This window comes from Mastigoproctus giganteus, chromosome 7 (assembly GCF_048544385.1).
Source record: "Mastigoproctus giganteus isolate SK-2022 chromosome 7, ASM4854438v1, whole genome shotgun sequence".
Classification (NCBI taxonomy): domain Eukaryota; kingdom Metazoa; phylum Arthropoda; class Arachnida; order Uropygi; family Thelyphonidae; genus Mastigoproctus; species Mastigoproctus giganteus.
The window spans coordinates 16875017-16897412 of record NC_143581.1 but is presented as its reverse complement, the minus strand read 5'-3'; the positions used below and the strand labels follow the sequence as shown (position 1 = coordinate 16897412).

At 36.4% G+C, this 22396-nt stretch overlaps 1 protein-coding gene across 1 annotated transcript in view; it reads left to right on the top strand.

Moving 5' to 3' along the window:
* LOC150082585 (puratrophin-1-like) overlaps nucleotides 1–22396 on the top strand; it is a 140544-nt gene that overhangs the window by 98876 nt on the left and 19272 nt on the right. Inside the window, exons 15-18 of the mRNA XM_090378702.1 lie at nucleotides 2956–3129; nucleotides 3528–3617; nucleotides 14519–14662; nucleotides 19102–19179. Of these exons, the coding sequence (XP_090234828.1) occupies nucleotides 2956–3129; nucleotides 3528–3617; nucleotides 14519–14662; nucleotides 19102–19179 (486 nt within the window). The remainder of the gene's footprint in view (nucleotides 1–2955; nucleotides 3130–3527; nucleotides 3618–14518; nucleotides 14663–19101; nucleotides 19180–22396) is intronic.

Sequence of the window (22396 nt, the reverse complement as noted above, 5' to 3'; positions counted from 1 at the left end):
TTTAAGAAAAGTTACAAATAAAATCACTCCTTTTATTTTAATTATGACTAATTTTTGGATGAAGGATAATAATTAATTCAGAATGATGTTCATCAATTTATGATAGATATTTTAGGACTTAAAAGGATTCAAGTTTGTTAGCAAATATTATTGGTGATAACAATTTTGCCTTTATTCCAAGCTAAGTCAAATTAAAGTCAGCATGGTTCGAAATAAAACCGTTAATTTTTGGTTGACTTTCTGTTGACTTTCTCCATCAGTACAGGTTCTACTTCCTCCAAAATGTAATATTTAATGTCAAGCTTTTGAAGCATATTTGTATAAAATATCTGTAGAGTTTTGTGCTGATCTTCACCTGGCCTGTTAACCAGCTTAGCATGTATTCACTAAGGAACCTGTCACCCTCTGAAATGCTCCTGATAATGATCAGTTGAACATCTAAGGATGGTATATTACTTCAAAGAAGTAGTGTATCCAAAGTTGCTGTATGAAAGTCATCAAGGAATTGAAACTTTGTTTTGGCCTGTATGAATCTTAGTCTGTTGTTTTAACTTTGAATCAAGAATTTTTTTATCAGCCATTACCACTATAGCATGTTGTGAGAAAGTAATACAAGAAAAAATTAGTTTGAATTTTTACTCTTATGTGTATAAAAACTTCATCCAAACTAAATTTAAGGTGTGTATTTTGCTAGTCTTCCTTGTGCATAATATACTTTATAAGAGAAGTCAGTGAGGAAATTTCAGTAAATTAGATGACAGTTGCTGTTAAGAAAATAACTGTACCTTTATTGTAAGAAAGATAGGTGAAATAAGTACAATAGACTATCAGAATAACAGCACCTTTGGGGATTCAGGATGCAATTATTTCAATTTTTCTGTTACCTAGAAAGTTTTTTTATTTTTAATATATTTAATTCAGAAATATTGAGGCTAAATAAGAAATAGAGAGATTAATAATGCAGTTTTATTAACTGCACATAAAAAACACTCATTTTGATGACACAATGTTATATTCTGCCATAATCCACTCCTGCTTATGTCCCATGTTATTTTCTTAATTATTTTAAGTTTAGTCTGCACTGGTAGCACAGTGGTATCATCACTATCCTTCCCACACTGGGTGGAAAAGGCCCAGGGTTGAATCCCGTTGATGATATGAGGAACTTTTATGGGCTTTTTTCACTACGTGGCTGAGTAGTCGGTCTCAGGCGTAGATAGCAAGGTTTTTTTTCCTCAAAAACTGGGGTTATTCATCCAGCAAACAGGCAAATTGACCAGAGAATGCGTGCAATTTATAGACACAATACGCATAGGTGTATGAATTAACTTTCCAGGTGGCCCTAATGTAATATTTTGGATTACATCAAGTTTGTCACTAAGCTTTAATGTTGTTCTTCTTTTCTTCTCTGTATGAGGTTTATTAACTTTAGGAGCTATAGTGACGGGTTTTTAATATAAAATAAATGTAAAACAGCGGTATAATCCATGATATCAGTACAGAATTCACTTCCAAATGGTGAACGTAAACAAATTCTGTAATCACATGATGCCGCTTTCTTTTTTTTTTTTCGGCACTGCAAGATGTGTGCTGTTTGTAAAAATTCGATCTCAGTATGCCATTAACTCAAATGTTCTGTTATTTGGGGTGCTGTTATTTCAACAGTATACTGCATTATAAACTTGTTTCCCTTTTTTCCCTGCATAGCCACCAAACCAAGCAAACACTTCTCATCCTACCATTAATGAAATTGGTGTCAGTTTGGGAAAAAGATAATCCTAGGGAGATTCAGACTGCTGCAGACATATGCACTAGCCTGAACCTTTGTGTGAAGATCAGATATATTAAGTGATTTGGTGTGGCAGGTGTGGGGAGAATTGCTCTGTTAACTGGTATTGGAAAAGTGAGGATCTAGAGGAAAAAGTTTTGGCTGGCTCACTATTCCCAGTTAAGGTTTAGTAAAGAGATGTTGACAATCTATCTGATAGTTAAAAGTGCTACTCTTAGTGATGTGCCATAGCATTCAGTTAACAATGGAAATAGAGGTTGGTAGATCGCAACTCTCTCTGAATATATGATTCATAAGGATTTTCTGTGTGGAAAATCAGTGCATTGGAACTATAAATCAGTCTGTCTGGTCTAGCAGAAGCACTTGCCAACATGCCTGCCAGCCGATCCTATTTTATTGGAAGATTTCTGGAAAGTTTACTTTTCTTCCAGATTTTAGTGAAGTTTGTGATGTTTCTTAGATATTCATATATACATGTTTGTTTATATGTTTTGTTTGACCTATTCAGTATGTTGATATTGACTCAGAGCTGCTTTTAAGTGAGCCTACTTATCTTTAGCACAGTGTATGCTGACATGTAATGTGTGGTTTGTGTTTTGTTTGTTTTGGTATTGGATAGTAGATTAGTATCTGCTGGTTATAGAGTTTGTGTTTTCAACAATTTCTGCACTTGTATACTTGCTAGTTTTTTGAAACTGTTTTAGGTTTATTCTCCTGATTATTGCTCTTTAAAAAGATATTGGGAATGGGCAGCATGCCTGAGGATCAACTTTTTGTAAGTATTATTTCCTTTAATGTATTCAGTGTCAGAATCCTGTTTTGGAATCTGAAAAATAAATAAGATGGATAATATTTCAGCTATTACTGTAATATAAAGTAGAATTGATGCAAAATGGTTAAGGTTAGCCAATGGTTGTGGAACAAATTATATGAAATTTTGTTTGCAGTATTCTCTCACTAAATAAGCAAATTTAAGTATTTTCTAATTTAGTGTTTTAAAAATAGTTTCACATTTATTAACAGGATATTATAGTGCACTATTTTCTAAAAATTCATATAAATAGTTATTTCTATTATTGCAGTCATTAAATTATTTTTAAGAAACTATATCACAAATTTTGTTTATTAGCTATTTACAAATCTTCATTTTTCAAATTGTCTTTCAGAATTACATCCCAGAGCTCCTTAGCGAATCAATACCCCAGTCCCTGCGTGGACAGAGAAATGTTGTATTTGGAAATATTGAGAAGATTCATGAATTCCATAGTCGGTACTTTTTGCATGAGTTGGAACAATGTGAAAATTCTCCATTTAGTGTCGGCCAGTGTTTCCTACGATATGTAAGCATATATCAGTTTGATGCTTAATATATGTAACTGATTTTTCTCAAATAAACTCTTTTGTACTATGTCACCTTAACACATTACAAGATATTTCTTTTTCATAATGTGCAGGAAGTTTTAACTGCATATGGTCAAAGATCTGCCAGAAGGCAAAAGACAAATAGTGTATATATTTTTGGTGAGTGAGTAAATAGTATATTGTGATATATGAAGCAAAACCCAAGTAACATAACTTGGTCTCAAGTAGGGTTTATTTGAGAAAAAGTCAAAAATAATATTTTAACTGTAACTGCAAAATAAACTTTATATCATTTATTTTTTAAATTAAACATTATTTAAAAATGTAATCAGGATATATATTTAAAAAATTGATGTCTTGCATTGTTTATTTGCAGGAGTCACAGTTTTATCTTTATGCATTGTACAACAAAAATAAGCCAAAATCTGATACTTTGATGTCAGAATATGGCACTACGTTTTTTAGAGTAAGTACATTTTGTATGCATTAATTAATATCAAAATGCTAGTGATTGTAATAATTTTTTATTGTGGGCAGTAGAAATAGCATTAAAGATTTTCAAAATAACAATAAATTAAGATTCTTAGAATAGTGTTGTTTCTAACATCAATCTGTTGCAAGGTGTAAATATACGTATATATTACATATATTATGGGTAATAACCATGTAATTTACAGTTAACTGTAAATTACATGCCAGCTTTTTATATATCCTCCCTTATACCCTTTTTACTTATTTTTAGTTTGGACTATTCTAAATTTATTCCCTTCATTTTTTTTTCTTCTTAATTCAACTAATTAATTTTACTTTGCCATAGCATGTACTTTATGTTAGAAACAGAGGACACTATTGTTGGGTGTTTTTTTTTTTTTTTTTGTGCAATTCTGGAGGTTGACACTTGAAGACACACCAGAATTGTGTGATATGCAACGATATATTTATGTATATATTTCTTTCTTTTCTTTTCTCCCCTCAACTTTTATCTACACACACACACACACACTGGACAAAAAAAATTAGTGACCTATGTAAATTTTAGATTAATTTATTAGTATTAATAATGGCCGCATGGTGCAAGAAAGCCTATGGCTTATGCTGCACCAGCCAATTATAATCCATTCTTTAGCACAAATCATTTCATGAATTCTCTCATTGGTAGGGATTCGATTCATCTAGAGCCTTAATAGTTTCTAACAATATTAGACCATTCTGAAAACAATTGAACCCATAATTCATTCATTCGTACACCTTACAGTCATTCGCCAGGTTGAACGGAGCTCAGGTTTTATTCCATTTCCTCGGAATTCATGCCAACATAGAACTCGTAATATACTTGAAACATACTGGCATCTGTACACGTGTATATAATTCAATGGCTATAACATGTATCTATATATATATATATATATATGAAATAAACTGTGAACAGACACAATTTGGCCTCAGTTGCACACCTGTGTTGTTAAACTTCATACCAAAAACAATAATTCATTCAGATTTCATGCATGCTTTTGTTATGTTTTCACTTTCTATTCAAGATAGTACCATATGCCCTTTATGGGATTTAAACCTTGATGATTCAGCTGGCCATTTTAAATTCCCTACCATTCTCTCTTCTTTCTTGTGCCAGTTTAAAACAGTAGAAGCCGTGTGAACTGGACAGTTGTCAAACCGGAATACAGGAGTGTTGAATTCATTAATGTTCCTCAGATGTTTAGCAAAAGGCACAACCTGATTATACAGAATATTTGTGCAGCAAGACTGATTCATCCTGGTTGGTATTTGAAGTAGTGACCTAGTTCATAATAGTTAAAACATCCCCAAAGCCTCACCAATCCACCACCAGCTTGTATGACACTTTACAGACAGTCTGGATGAAAAGTCTCGTCTCTCCTGTGCATGGCATCACTAGAGGAAAGGCAAAATTTGGATTCTTCAGACCACATTGCAGCTTTGCAATTATTGTCCAGTTTTGATGCCTTTTAGCCCATGTTAGTGGGGCTTTTTTATAGGCAGTTGGTCTATTTTGGGTGTCCCCATTCCGGATAACAATGTTATGCAATTGTCTTTGCAGTATTCTCTCAGAAATCCATTAATGAGGTCCTTGGTTATATCTTTGCAGCAGTTTTTGTCTTGGAATCTTATTTGTTTGTTGTAAATTATTTTTCCTTTACTAGATGTGATATTCATAATTGAGCATGCTTACCTAATGCAGACTTTTTTTCATAATTCTGCCACACATTTCTGGTTTATTTTTACCAGCACTATTCCTTGAACTGTTATTGCTATTCTCTTTGAAACACTGGCAGATTTAGCTATTTCTTTAACAGAATTAACAAATGCCCTTTTTATTTTTTTATTTTATTTTATTATTTTTTTCTTGTTGTAACTTACTAACATCTTTTCTGCACCCTATTTCTTGTGGTGGAAACCTTTTTGTTTCTTCAGTTACTGATAGTATACTTCTAAATATAGAAAACTGGTTAACCTTGTACACTAATTTGTTGCATGCCCCAAATACCACAAGTTAGTCATTTTTGTCTGGTGTGTGTGTTTGGTAAATATGTTTAATTCTTCTGGATATACAAGTTGAAGCACCCAACACATTGCAAATTTATTATGTTAATAAAATTAAATTTTATCCAGTGAGGTTTAACGGTACGCAATAGTAAAATTAAAATTTGAAGATTTTGTTTAGTGTCATTTTTGCTTGTTAAAAACTTAAGTTATTGAAGACGTACTGCATGTTATTCCATTTAGTCTGGCCGACCGGGCTAGCCGAGTGGGTAAAGTACCTGCCCGGCAACCCAAAGGTCGCGGGTTTGATTCCCGCCTCGGGCTTGGATCAAAGTACTACAAAAACCTTGGGAGGTGCAATATGGCCACAGACGCCGATGCGCCAACAACTACCAAATCAAAAAAAAAAAAAAAAAACATTTAGTCTGTATTATTCAGGCATCGTTTGTTTTGGTGGTTAGTGTTTATTTGCTAATCTCAACTGTTACATCTCAGTTTTTTTTTTTTTTTTAGCTCATTTGAATTGTTTGGTTTGCTTTTGTGTACATAAGTTTTTACAATAGTTTTCAAAAGAGAAAAAAAAAAAAAAAAAGAAATATCTGGCAGGAAAGGAAACTTAACTCTTCTCGGTAAAGTTAATTTATTACATCTCTTCATGTGATGCATTGCCTCATTTTGTTGGAATATAGAGTATATAAGTACTTGTTCTGATATGTTTTGGTAATATTCTGCATTTTATTACATATCACCATTCTTTTGCAAAAAAAATAATTTGGATAATGCAGTTACTAGACATAGCACAATGCTTGCTTAATATGAAGTGGAAGCATCTGTCTTTTCCAAATAACCATAGGATTCTCTTCAGTCCACATGAGACACTGGATGGGAAGTGACTTTCCTGTGATTTATACTGTGAGTGTACTAGAGAGTAAAGGTTGCCTTTTCTGAGTCAGACCCCCCCCCCCCCCCCCCAATATAATAAGAGTTCTCTTTCTTCAGGATAAGGAAGAAGTTTCTGGAAAGGCAGTAACTTTTTTTTTTTTTTTTTTTTTTTTCTGCTTACTTACCTTCTAACTTGTACTCTGGCCATGTGGTGAGGTTAGACCACCTGGTCTAACCTCACCACATGGAAGGAGTTTATCTTGGATCAGACTGAAACCACATAATATTGGAGCAAGCTGACTACAGTATAACCATTGGTGACACAATTGAATATGTCCCAGGCTAAAAGAATGAAAATCAGGTCCTCTGAGTCTGTGGTTGGCTCCCCAGAAACTATCAACTATCCAATCAAGCAATTTCTTAATAGAAACCTCAGTGTCGTCAATCAGTTGAAATTTCCCCATATTAGCATTAGTAGAGGCACATGATGCAAGAAAGCAAGCTTATACAGCATCATCCAAAAAAAAAAAAAAAAAACCATTCCCATTTCACTAATCCATTCATTCCAATTGTTTGTCTAGCACCCCTTTGTTCCCTTCAGCAGTCTTGTTACCCTTCTCTGTACTCATTCTAGCAACTCTACATTCTTCCTAAAATGAGGCTTCCACACCTGTACACAGTACTCAAGGTGTGGCCTCACCATTGCCTTAAACAAAGGGGATAATCACCTTCTTATCGGAAAATTCCTGTATATCATTGACAAGGCCCCATAACCTACTCTGGCAGCCTGTCTACGCTGCTCAGAAAACTTCATATCTGACTGCACAGTTACTCCCAAGTTTCTTTCATTCTTCACTACCCTGAGTGTAACACCACATATTTGGTACATTTCTCTGGGGTTTTTGCTACCCATATGCAGTACTTTGCATTTGTCAATGTTAAACTTCCATCCTATCTTCCCAACGTTTCCAGATCCTGTTGCAGCAGCATACTGCCATTACTGTTATTAACAACCCTGCCAACCTTTGTATCATCTGCAAACTTTGACATTAAGCTTGATATACCTTCATCAATATCATTGATAAATATACAAAACAACAATGGGCCCAACACTGAACCCTGAGGAACCTCTAATAACATTAGTTCATGTAGAGCAGTACCCATTGTTCACCACTCTGTCTTCTCCCACTCAACCATCCTTTTATCCATTGTATCAACTTGCCTTTAATACTATACTGCTCCAATTTGTACAGTAGCTTTCTATGTGCAACGGTATCAAAAGCTCTCCTGAAATCTAAGTATATGATATCAAAATTATTTTTTGCATCCAATTCCTTTGTGACCACATCATATTATCCAATCAAATTGGTCAGACAAGACTTCCCCCTGACAAACCCATGCTGTGTCTGAATTATTACTGCTGTCTTGTCTAGATGATCCTGCAATGCTTCTTTAACCAGTAACTCCATATTTTCCCTGGAACAGAAGTCAAACTAACAGGTCTGTAAATTACTCCTGTAACCCTTCGATATCCCCCCCCCTTGTGAATTGGAGATACACTTGCACATCTCCATTCCGTGGAGACTCCCCCCCCCAGACTGGAGACTTCACCCTTCCCAAGGATGCACTCATAATTATGGCTAAGGATTTGCTTACTTCCTTTGCTGTCTCCTTTAATGTAACTGGATAGATCCCATCCACCCCAAGTGCCTTTCTTATGTTTAACTTCAACAATTTCTCCTCCACTTGCTTTCAGTTATTACAAAATCATTTAATTCCCTGTTAGAGTTTTTGAAAAACATCTGGCCCTCTCTCCTTGAACAACTCCTCATGTGTGAATGTAGATGCAAAATACTCATTTAGTTCTGGCAGCTATCTGAGAATGATCATCTACAGTCAAACCATTGATATCAAGTGGACCAATCTGATTCATCCCCTTCCTTTTAGAGTTAATATAAGTAAAGAAGTCTTTGCTGTTTTTCTTTGTATCCTTTGTCAAAGATTTTTCATAATCTGCCATCACTTGCCTTAACCTCCTTTGTGATTGATTACAGACTAGCTTGTATCCCATAGGCTTCTGTGTCGCCTTACAATTTGTGCATCTCATGCATTTTTCTTCTCTGTCACGAGCCTCATTAGTTCATCTGACATCCATTTGGGACTGAACCTAGAGCAGTATTTCTTAGTTGGAACAAAAAGCCTAGTAGCTTCCAAAATTACTTCCTTGAATGCTTCCCATTTAGAATTTGCTCTTGGTAACAACATAAGTTGGTCCTATTGTATAGAACTTAAAAAATATCTGAGACCACTGTAGTTGCCTTTATGATAGCAAAAACCCTTCCCTTTATCCCTGATATTTTTCATCTTTAAGTAAATCCCACATCAGTACACTGATCACTGCCACCTATTGGTTCCTTTGTCTGTAAATTCTTAATGCATGAATAATTACTGCTGATTATCAAATTAAGGGTGTTACTCCCTCTTTTTGCCCATCTAACATGCTACTGTAGAGAACAATCATCCGATAAATCCACAAAAGCCATGCTAGTGTGCAAGTGACCAACCCACAAGTTCCAGACTATATCTGGGAAGTTAAAATCCTCCATTATAAGATGCTCTGCTTTACTGGCCCACTATTTCTCTGTATAATTGTTCATTGTACTCATCAGAGTCATTAGGCCTATAAGAAACTCCTACCCCCATTTTTGCTTTCCTAGGTCTCAAGTCACATCAAACTGACTCACCATTGCACTGTCCATCTATGTCAACTGGATGCACTTCCTTAGATTTTGTGTTTCTTAACTAACAGCATAACCCCTCCTCCCTTCCTATCCTTTCTGTACACTTTGTACCCCCCAAATTCCAATTCTCCATCCTTTATATCTGAGTGGCACGACGTTTCTGATATCCCAACAATATCTATCTGCCTGGGATGTTCTTAACCAACTCTTCAAATTCATCAAATTTGTTTACTATACTTCTAGCATTGGTGTACATGCACCTGTTCTTAATCTTAGTTACTCTAGCACAGCCCATGTATTTACTTGTTTCATGACTCCCAGCAGCTGGCTTTCTAAGCTGCTGCTCATTCCAATAGAAGCAGTGCAAGAATCATTTCCACCTCTGCCTGCAACTACTATTTGAAGACCCCCATGCTAGCAGTTTTCTGACCCACCTAACATTGCCTCGATAGCATCAGCAAATATTCCTTGAACCTCTTCTGTTTAAGTTTATCCCATCCCTGTAGAAGCAATCTCTCCTGTTAACAAGCACAGACCATGCTGTGAAAAATTCTACCCCATGAGCCCTGCATCTCTCCATGGCCGAATTGATTGACACGGCTCTCATCATATACTCCCTCCTATCATGTCTGGGGAGGATTGCAGACACTTTCAAATTTAACCCTATCCCGCAACTTTTTTTCAGCATTGACCTGTACTTGCTTAGTAAATCTGCAGATTTATTAAGCAAGTACAGTGTACAATGATATCACTGTTTGTGCCCTTAAAAGATGATATCTGGTCTACAATGTCATCAACTTTTGCCCCTGGCAGACATACCCTGGTCCTATTCCACCTATCCTTTTTGCACAATATATTTCCCGTTTCCCTGACAATTGAGTTAAGAACAATAATATTATACTTTAATATATTGAAGGGTGTATTACAGTGTGGGATTTATCTATTTCTGAGGAAGATTTGCTATGTGAGCCAAAAGATCAACAAGTGAGACATGTCAAGAGGATAACAGTGAAAAAAGGTGGTGTTCAAACTCCAACACTCTTTAATTCTTACATTCAATAATACTTCTTCACCACAGTCAGTAAAAGCAGGATATTTAAATTGCAACATCCACCCATATATGCACTGAGTGATCACTGAATTATGACCACCTACTTCGTAGGTCATCCTTTTGCCCTCAGTACAGCAATTATCCAATGTGGAATTGATTCAACAAGATGTCGGAAGCGTTCGGGAGGTATGGCCAACCAAGCTGTGTGTAATGCAGTCAGCAATGCAGGTATGGAGGTGATTGGTCCATCCAGACACCTGATATGCCTTTCCATAGTGTCTCACAAGTGCTCTATGGGATTGATATCGGTGGAGTTCGGAGACCAATCGATATGCTGGAAGTCAGAACTGTGTTCTTCAAACCATTCCTGCACAACAAGTGCCCGATGGCTCACTGCATTGTCATCTTGGAAGACACCATAACCATTGGGGAAAAGGTGTAACATAGCGGGGTGTACACAGTCAGCAAGCAGTTGACGATAGTGGAGATCACTGATACGTTGTTCCACATGCACCAGGGGTCCAAATTCCTGCCAGCGAAACATGCCCCACACCATACAACTGCCTCCACCGGCCTGCACTTTTGATACCATGCATGATGGATGAAGAGAGTCATGTTGTTGATGCCAAATCCGTACACGACCATTCGTGGTGTGGAGTAAATAACGTGACTCATCCGACCAGCACACTTTCTTCCACTCTTCTAATGTCCAACTTGCATGCTCTTTGCACCAGGCAAGTCTTTTACGCCAATCAACCTTGGTTAGGATATGCCATAGGGGTTGTCTGCTGGCATAGCCCATATGTGTGAGCGTGCGATGCATGGTCGTGCCAGATATTGTTCTGGGTTGGCCGATGTTGTATTGGGTAGTCATCTCTTCAACAGTTCTGCACCTGTATGAGTCGTTGGACCCGGCGCTCACCTCTAACATCAACCTTTTGCTGAACTTTTCAGTTTTGTCTTTGGGTCATTGTTTGACCATTTTGATGCCAGTCATGGTAAACTTTAACTACAGCAGCTCTCGAACACCTCACCAGTTCAGCTATTTGGGAAATCGAGGCACCAACTCGTCGAGCATCCACAATCTGTCCTTTATCGAAGTCCAATAAATCTTTCCTTTTACCTGTCAAGTTCAGAATTTTACTACCTACTGAACCACTGACTTATCTATGCTACGTAGGTAGACCAACTCTGCACTCTCGTACCTCATGTGGTCAGTGGGTCGCATTCAGTTTTCATAGGGGTGGTTATAATTCAGTGATCTCTCTGTATATACCAAATTGCTAAGATGTTGTAATTGTCAGTAGGTTAGACACTCTCAGGTAGCATGTTAGAGAGGCCCCATCTGCCTGCACTGGCCCTTGTATGTAGCGCAGTTGGTATGATCACCTTTTCTCCACACCAGGTGGAAAAGAACAGTTCAAATCCCATCAGTGACTGAAGGAATTTTTGAGTTTTTGACAATGTGGTTTAGTTAGTTGGTCTCAGGCAAGGGTAGCATGAAAAACCTGTTTCCCCTGTGGGAAACTTGGGTTTTTCATCCAGCAAACAGCAAATAGACTACAGAACACATGCAGTTTACACACATTGTATATGGTGTAATTATGACTTTAGTTTCTGATGTGCTTAAAACCTTACAACAACCAATCAAGCAATCTGCCTGCACTGTAGTTTGAAAGAACATGATCAGACAAATTTTATCTCTACTTCACATCTGTCCAACTACTGGGGAAATATCCTGCCCTTTCTAAACATGCAGAAAATAATATAAAAACAAATACAGAAGTACAAGATAGAAAGTAGTGCCCTATCCAGCAAGAGGCAAGAAAATATATATTTACAAATAATTCTTCAAATTCTTATGCTTCACCAGTGAAACAACAGCAAATTATAGCCATCCAAGTAACAGAGGATGGTTATAAAATCAAAATTAAACTTCTTGATAGAAGTTTAGTACACTTATTGACATATCTCAAACATAGTGTGCTGAAGAGCAGGAAAATTCTGTTCCTTTCAGTGCAGAAACAGAACTGACATCTTAAAAAGCAAAGATGATGGCATCTACAAATCAGAGTAAACAGAAGTATCCAAACATAGATAAAACTGGATATTGATGATGCTGACGTTAAAGGAGAAAATCTACTAGAACCTTGCTATGTAGAAACTATTGCCGACCGGGCAAAGTACCTGCCTGACAACCCAAAGGTCGCGGGTTCGAATCCCGCCTCGGGCTTGGATCAAAGTACTGCAAAAACCTTGGGAGGTGCATTATGGCCACAGATGCCGATGCGTCAACTACCAAAAAAAAAAAAAAAAAAAAAAAAGTAGAAACTATTGATATACTTAGTTCTGCTTTCCTAAAGAAAGAGATCCAAACATGATAAATTCAATAACTCCAACTAAAAAAAAAAAAAAAAAAAAAAAAAAAAAAAAAGCAATGAGAACAAATAAACAGATTAAGATCTAAATAATGCACCATATTATACAGTTGAACTGTCATGGTAGGAAATCAGAAGAAATAAAAAATAGTCAGCATTTGTCTTCAAAAGACCCATCAAATGTCCCAATCATCTAAATTTCAAACTATACACTTTTCCATAAAGACAGAAGACTTAAAAAGGTTTTGGGGCTGAAAGCATAGACAACCGAAAATTCACTAATCAAACAGGTTAGTGCATAGCATCATGTTAGTTCGTAGTAAATCACTGAAGTTGGTGAAATGGCATCGTTTTTGTTATATCTCGTTGTGAGTACCTTCATAGTGAGTTGCCCTGATATATTGCATTTTTTAATGCAATGTAGTATCTCCCATATTGTGGAGTTATTCTTCATAACTGGGTTGTCACTTATTGTAACATCAGACCCCTCCGATGAGAGTGTCCAAAAAGCCTTGAAACGGTGCTGTCTGGGTGGTGGTAACTGCTGAAAATAAGTAACATTAGTCTTCTCCACTGGTGAAGGGTTGTTTATTCAAGGTAGTGCAATATCAGGGCAATTCGTGTAGGCATTCACAATATGAGATGTAACAAAAATGTTGCCATTTCACTTGCTATGGTGATTTACTATGAACTAACATGATGCTATGTACTAACTTGTAAAGACAGAATTTAAATAAATTTTTTCTCTACCTGTTCAAAATTTGCCCTTTTCAGGCAATACCTTAAATAAAAACAATTTTTGTGAACTTTAGTAAGATTTAACTAGCTGCGTATCAAAATTCAGTATCTTCAATGGCATGAAGAGCCAACAGATGTACAGTTAAATAAAACTATAAATAGATCTGTTGGACTGTAAATCTGCATGCTTCAGCTAGGTAGAGTATGTTACAGTGTATAGATATCGTTGATCACAGTGCTCTCTGCATACCTCTAGGAGCCTTTAAAACTTCTCCAGTTTATAGCTTCCACCCCACAGATGCATATGAGTCTCCACAACACCTTTGAAATTATCTACTCTGTATATAAGCAACTAAAATATGCAGATGCGACCTACAATAAGACACATTCTGTTTGTCCATATAATGCAACGGTTTTAAGTGTTGTGCTACTTCATACAAATGGCATTATGAAAAGGCTAATCTGCTATTTTAATCTGGCTGTGAGAGCAGTGTGTCATTATTTAAATAAATGGCAGATTAGCCTGCTTTGGGGGGGGGATCAAATTCTTTTTTTGCTCCACTTGGTGCAAAAACAGAATGGAAGGGTAGTAAGTTTTCAAGTATGGGAAGACTTCACATGTCTACCACACAATGCCTGTTGAAGGAAGCAAACTCTATCTACCTCTAAGCAAAATAAATAAATAAATAAATTTTCTGTTTATACTCTAGGATGACCACACAGTCAGAGGAGTTCACAATACAAGAAACAGCACCATATTTAGGTCACAGGCATTGAACCTCAGTCACTCAAAGAACGTGCATTTATGTACCCTCGTGCCCGACCACTCAGCTATGGTGGTGAACTGTACCATAATATAAAATTACTGAGGTTCCAGAACTGTACTGGATCATTTCTTTTACATTTACTATTTCTTTTACACTGGCTTAATTTTTTCATTTAAATTTTTAAATTGATGATTGGCTTATCAAGCTGTGCAACTTGGCTAAATATGTATTTATTAGACTGAAAGCATTAATAGAAAATTCAAAAAAGTAATGGGAATGTTTTTATTTTGTAGAGAAAGCAGCAGGAACTTGAAGACAAGATGGACTTGTCTAGTTATCTGCTGAAACCTGTCCAGAGGATGGGTAAATATGCACTTCTTTTAAAACAGTTGTTGAAGGAGTGTCCAGAGAGAGATGCCAACCATCAAGATTTGAAGGTTAGTTGATTAAATATAAGTTATAATATGTTAGGATAAAAGGACATCCTGGTGATCAGTATTCTCATTCAGTATTATTAAATTTAATTTCAAAGGCTGTTGTAGTTATTAGTAGGAGAAAAGATGCAAGGAAGCCAGGTTTTTGCTACATCAGCAAAAAAAAAAAAAAATTTGCTTTTGCTGATGTAGAAAAAAACCTGGAAAAAAAAAATTGTCCATACATCTTTGTATTCACTCTTAATGCTCTTCCTACTATGATTCAGCTGCCCTGAATCCATTGAGCAGTGGGCTTGGGTTGGCACAGTGAATTTTCCTGCTTGGGAATAAGTTTGTGGAATTTAAGTTTTATAAAAAATTAAAACTTTATACATAAATGCTTCTATATTTTGATTCATATTGGCTTGATTGCCGACATATAAAATAAATTGTATAAAAAAAACTTCTGATTCAGTAATATCCTCTGCATCTATTTTATCGCTTGATTCAGTTTCGTCAGCTTCTGTATCCGGATTCTTCTGGTATCCTTGGAATTTTTGATTGTAAGCTATAATTCCTTACTTATATGTAATTCTGTCTGTTATAACTTAAGATTATTCTGTTTATGAAGACAAATCTAATTGTCTAATAAGAAAGCAGTTTTAAAATATTTTTACCCATGTATTTATATAGCTTGTATTTGTTTATCTATTTTTTAAAATCTCTGCCTCTGCTATGATGTGAATTTTGGATATTAAAATGGGGAAATAGCATGGCTGCTGCTTAGCTTGCACACATTCCAGTTTCAGCTGTTATGTTGAAAGGGCAAAACTATGGGAGCTTGTAGTGGAGATGTCTACTGATGCCACTAAAAAGGTATCTTTGTCTACCCAAATTGAAAAAAAATAAATAATAATAACTTATGTACTTACAACTTTTTAAAATACCCCTATGTAATGAGGGGTAATAACTTAGTCAATTCAGCATAGTTGCTTTTAAGGGGTTACATATTTGATGCAATATTCCCTCTTGTTTTCCAGACTCCCCCATTATTGAGACCACAAAAACAACCAATTGTTTGGTCTCTAATCACTGCTTGGCTGCATGATAACATCATTTGTCCCACAGTGTCACTCTTTTTAAATATTATTCCAGTGCATATGCACTTTAATTGTATGTGCATAGTTTTTTGCTACCTGCAAAAGGATATGATATCCCCAATTATTTAACTTAATGAAACCCGTTAGACTAAAACACCTCAGTTAAGTTCCTTATGCAGACATCTGTTTTCATGACTTGCAACCTGCAAAATGGGGCTCTCTCTCTCTCTCAAAGTGTCTTTTTGTATTATTTTCTGTATCTTAGTAGCCTCTTACACTGTTGAGAGCTTCATGTTGTTAGAACCATGCATTGCTCAGTTTTGTACTTCACCTTGAAAAAAAAAAAAAAAAAGCTTATTGAAAAAAAACATTTTTCAATAAATAGTTAAATGAATAATTACCTGGGTATTGTTGAAGCAGCATAGTATTAGCATAAGTTGAAGCATATGATGCAAGAAAGCAAGCTTATAGAGTATCAGTAAAAAAAAAAAAAAAATTAAAAATAAATAAATAAATAAAACCCTTCCCATTTCACACATCTGGTCACTCCAAAATGTTTGTCTTGTTCAGCCTTAAATTTATTTAAGCTATCAACCTCCACAACAAAAGATGGAACTCTATTCCAGCAGTCAACTACCCACTGGCTAAAGACAAACTTCTACACATCCAACTGTCTTTCCTCAATTTGAATCTATGCCCCTTCAGCCTCTTAATCTGAGCAAGCGGAAGTATCCCATCAGCATTGAATGAGCCTGCTCAAACCATTCAAGGCCTTGTACACCTCAATCAGATCACCTTGCAGGTGCCTAGTCTCCAGATGCTGCAACTTACAGAATTTAAGCCTCTCCTGGTAAGAGAACCCCCTTTGTTCCTGTCACCAATCTTATTGCCCTTCTCTGTACTCGTTCTAGTAATTCTACAATCTTCCTAAAATGAGGCCTCCAGACCTGTATGCAGTTTGCAAGGTGTGGCCTGACCATTGCCTTATACAAAGGGATAATCAGCTTCTTGTATCTGCTAGCAAAATTCCTATATATATCATTGACAAAACTCCATGACCTGCTCTGGCAGCCTGTCTGCACTCTCAGAGAATTTCATATCTGGCTGCACAATTACCCCCAAGTCTTTTTTTATTCTCCACCTCCTTGAGTCTAGTACCACACAGTTGGTATGTTTCTCTTGGGTTACTGCTACCCATATGCAGTACTTTGCATTTGTCAATGTTAAACTTGAGTTGCCACTTCTCAGCCCATCTGCCTAACTTTTCTAGATCCTGTTGCAGTAGCATACTGTCTTTACTGTCATTAACAACCCTGCCAACCTTTGTATCATCTGCAAACTTGGAAATTAAGCTTGATATACCTTCATCAATATCATTGATAAATACACAAAACAACAATGGGCCCAGCACCGAACCCTGGGGGACTACACTAATAACATTAGTCCAGGTAGAGCAGTGTCCATTTATTACCACTCTCTGCTGTCTCCCACTCAACCATCCCTTTATCCATTGCAGCAATTTTCCCTTAATGCCATACCGCTCCAATTTGTACAGCAGTCTTACATGTGCAACAGTATCAAAAGCTTTCCTGAAATCCAGTATATGATATCAAAATTATTTTTTGCATCCAGTTCCTTTGTGACCACATTGTAGCATCCAATCAGATTGGTCAGATAAGACTTCCCCTTAATAAACCCAAGCTATGTTTGAACTGTTACTGCAGTCTTGTCTAGGTGCATCACTTCTTTAACCAGTGACTCCATTATTTTCCCTGGAACAGAAGTTAAAACTAACAGGTCTATAATTATTTGTGCCACCCTTTGAACTCCCTTTTTGAATTGGGGATACATTTGCACATCTCCAGTCCATGGGGACCTCCCCTGATCTAACGATGCTTTCATAATTATGGCTAGGGGTTTGTTTACTTCCCTCACTGTCTCCTTCAATATAACTGGATAGATTCCATCTGCCCCAGGTGCCATTTTTATGTTTAACTTCAACAATTTTTCCTCCACTTTGCTCTCCGTTATTACAAAATCATTTAGTTGCCTGTTAGAGTTTATTAAACTTCTGTCCTCTCCTTCCTTACAGAATTCCTCATGTGTGAATGTAGATGCAAAATACTCATTCAGTTTGTCAGCTATCTGAGCAGGATCGTCAACAGTCGAACCACCAACATCAAATGGACCAATCTGATTCTTCCCCTTCCTTCTAGAGTTTACATAAGTAAAGAAGTCTTTGTTTTTCTTTGCATCCTTTTTGAAGGATTTCTCATAATCAGCCTTTGCTTGCCTAACCTCCTTTGTGACTTGATTACAGACTAGCTGATATCTGCCATAGGCTTCTGTGTCACCTGCATTAATTTATATGCATACCACACATTTTTCTTCTGTGCCACGAGCCTCATTAGTTCAGCTGATATCCATTTTTGACATATTGAACACTATTTCTTAGTTGGTATGAAAAGCCTAGTAGCTTCCGAGATTAATTCCTTGAAGGCTTTTAGAATTCACTGTTTTTAACATCATCAGTTGATCCCACTGTATGGAATTTAAAAACTGCCCGAGACCACTGTAGTTACCTTTACGAAAACAAAAACCTTTCCCTTTACCCTTGATGGTAGTTGTATCTTTAAATAAATCCCACATCAGTAGACTGTGATCATTGTCACCTATTGGTTCCTTTATCTGCAAATTCCTAATGCACGAGTCATCACTGCTGATAATGAGATCAACAGTATTACCCCCTCTGGTTGCCCCTCGAACACGTTGCTGTAGAAAACGATCCTCCAAAAATCCACAAAAGTCTTGGTAGTGTGCGAGTACCAAACCACAAGTTCCAGTCAATATCTGGAAAGTTAAAATCCCCATTACAAGACATTCTGATTTACTGGCCCACTATTTCTCTGCACAATTGTTTGTTGTACTCATCAGAGTCATTAGGCCTATAACACACTCTTACTCTCACTTTCCCTTTCCCATGTTTATCTCACACCAAACAGACTCAACATTGCACTGTCCACTCATGTCAACTGGATGCACTTCCTTAGATTTTGTGTTTCTTAACTAATAGCATAATCCCTCCTCCATTCCTACCCTGTCTATCCTTTCTGTCCACGTTGCACTCAATATCTTTGGGTAATAATTGTTCACCTGTTATGCTTACATTATTTCAACAACTGATCACATCAGTTAGTTACATTAAAGTGTTATGCGACTCTAAATAATGATCAGTGTTTTATATTTAATATAATTAATAACAATAATATAAATCATTAGTTTATTTCATAACGTTTCTGTGCAAGATTTTTTTTGGTCCTGTGTTGAAGCTTATTTTTTTAAATAAGCATTCTGTAATCTTAGGCTGCCGAGGAAATGGTTCGTTTTCAACTCCGTCATGGAAATGATTTGTTGGCCATGGATGCCCTTCGGGAATGTGATGTAAGTATTACATTAAGTAATATTTGTTTGGATAAATGGTCTTTTTTTAAATGAAGTGTGAAATGCTGGTTATATGAAATCATTCTAGTATGTACCATGTAGATATTTTTTACCATTAAAGTGCATTAAAGTAAGGACAGATTCTTCAAATAACAGCGTAATTTTAAAATCCAATATACTGAAATTGCAACAAACTTTTCATGTTTATTGACATCATTTGGGTTGGCTCTCATAGGCTGCAACCAAGTACCAGAATATTTCCTAAATCAAAGACAACTCACCAATTTGCATGGACTAGTAAGTACAACTGTCACATTATGGGCATCTACCTCATAGACTGGACATATACTAGATGGTAACATGTTTTTGACAAATTGTATGATTGCCAGTAATTATTACAGCACATTCAAGTAAGTACAGGGAGGGCTCTAATATCCTAGATCTACTTCTTACTAAGGAGCCTATCAAAAATTTGACAGTGGAAGAATAGCAGGCAGGATAACCACAATACCATGAAAATGGATTGTATCTAAAGAGCTAGAGGACATAAATTAAAACTGTGGAGGAAGAGATTTAGTCTGGATTGCAGGAAGTTTTCCTTTATCCAGTGAGTTGTTGATTTATGGAATAAGTTGCCCCCACTTGTGGTTGAAGTTGACAGCTTGTGGAGATTTAAAGGTCAATTAGATCGGTACCTACATGAAGAGTGAGTCAAACAGGATTTGTTTTGTTTTATTTGTATTTATTTATTTATTTTGGCTGGTTCAGCCTTCCTTGTACTGTATGGCTAATACTAACCCTGTGTAGATCACTAATTGATACAGTGGTGAGAAGGGGAAGGACTATATCCAGCTATTGAAGTGTTAATGTCACTGAAAATAAATGGAATCTGCATTATTCAGATCTAGCTTTTGGCATGCGTTTTAAAATGAGATATGGTTGCAGAAAAGGTCCAGAAAGACCAGTGATTTCAAGGTTAGTTAATGAAGTTTAAACAGTCTGGTTGTGTGAAGCAATAAGTGCATTGTTGATGGAAATAAATGTGTGAGGATGCCTGGAGGTATTGCATGTATATAGGGAAACAATCATTTGTAGCCCAAGGAAATCTGAAAAGATTGTGTGCAACAGCTAAATTGAAAACAAACATCAACCTTAAGTGTTTTGTTTGAATCAGATAATGCAAAGTTTTAGAGATTTAGAGATCTTCAAGTACCGTGTTAATAGACTAGTAAAGGATAGCGAAAGCTTAAAAAGCGGTACTCGCCTTGAATTAATCTGCGATGGCTTACTTAGGCAGCGTGGTTAATATTTAGGTTGAATTGTTAAATTGAATAAAATTAAAAGGGAGGAAGTAGGTAAGTGTTGACTGAGTTAAAATAAGCACAAGGAGACAGAAGCATACACATCCAGTCCTTGGTTGTCATTGAAGTAAAGAAGCAAAAGAATTGAAAACTAAATAGGTGAATATGGTGAAGTCAATAGTCGTTACGGGGACTGTCGCTAGTTAAAACTTCTTCAGTTGGCAATGTGTGGAGAGAGAATGTGCATAGTATTTAATAAATAAATAAATTATACTCTCGTGATGCCTTTTTTGACATGTGGGAACTTTAATTGCGAGAGGTTCCAAATTGGGGAAAGATTGAAGGGGAGTTTGGAATTTAGAATTTTGAGGTTTGAGTGGTGCCAGTACCATTCAATAGCTAGGGCTTCATATTGAAGTATTCTGTAGCTATATTTTAATTAAAGATGGAAATGGCAGAGTCAATGAGGGGGTTGTGGTTGTGAGTCTGGGCATGAATTGTAAGTTCTGTAACAGACTGGTTAGAAATGACTATGGAAATGATAGTATGCACGGGTGTTGGATGTTTTTGATGAGCCAAATTTGGTAGTAGTACTTCCGATGTAACATGTGTTACAGTTTGGTTGACAATTAATGAGGTATATTATATTATTGAGGTCGTTTGTAGGTGGAAAAAACAAGGGAAATATCAGTGTCGTTAAATAGACGGCAGAACTGTCCTAAGAGTTCATTGTGATAAGGGAGGACTATGCGGATGTTTGTTTTTTTATTGTCTTTGGTTGGGTTGTTAAGTTTAATTTTATTTTTAGTGATGGAGATTGTGTTTAAAATAAGTTGGTGGGGGTAACCTCTGGATATAAATTTGTCGGTGAGATATTGGATTTCGTTGTAAAGGTCGGTTTGTAAGGAACTGTACTTTAGTGCATTGTGAATTTGATTATATAGAACTGCCTTTTTAGTTTAGGGGGTGATGAGAAGCAAAATGTAGCATTTACCGGTGTTTGTATTTTTTCTGAAAATTTTTGTATTTAATTTTGTGCCTGTTATATAGATAGTGAGATTGAGGAAATTTATCTGATTGTTTTGTCCAATTTCAAGGGTGAATTTAAGTCTGTCGTGTATAGAGTTGAGTTTTACGAAGAGGTTATCAATGATGGATCTGTTGCCTATTACAAGAATGTCGTCAGCGTAGTGCATGTATAGTTTTAGTTCAGGGGGAAAGGGGTGTAGAATTTGGCTCTCAATGGCAGCTAGGCAAATTTCGGACAATGGGGCCGAAATGCCTAGTCCCATTAGTAAGCCAAATATTTATTGGAAAATTTTTTTGTTAAATCTAAAAAATCTTGCTTCTAATAGAAGGGTGGTGAGCTGAAGAATATGGTCTATAGAAAGGGAGGTACGTTTTGTTAAGGTATCATCTGTTTCTAAAAACTTGCATAAGACTTGTAAAGTAAATAGAATATGTTTGTTGTTTGGAGCATTAGCAACTAAGGCCATATTGCTCCGGGATATGCAGTGGTCATTCGCTGACCTTTCTGCATTCTCCGTATTTGGTGGTGACCGGCTCGAACCCCAGTCTAATCAAGAAGCACATGCTACGCGCTGCTGCTGCTCCTTCCCAGCTGGCTACGGAGGTGCCCTAAATGGAATATGGACATTAGTGTAGAGAGAAGTGATGTAATAGGAAGCTAAGATGTCTGTATCGGATATTGTAATATTATTGATTTTTTGAAAAGCTTGATTGGTGTTATTGATCTTGAATGTGGAAAATTTAGTAAGAGGGGTTATAATTTTGATCAGAAAGGAGGATAAATTAGCGAAAGCTGATTTGCTGTATGAAACAATTGGTCTTAAAGGATGGTCGGTTTTGTGTAACTCTTCCTGCTCTAATATAAAAAAACAACAGCTTATGGATTT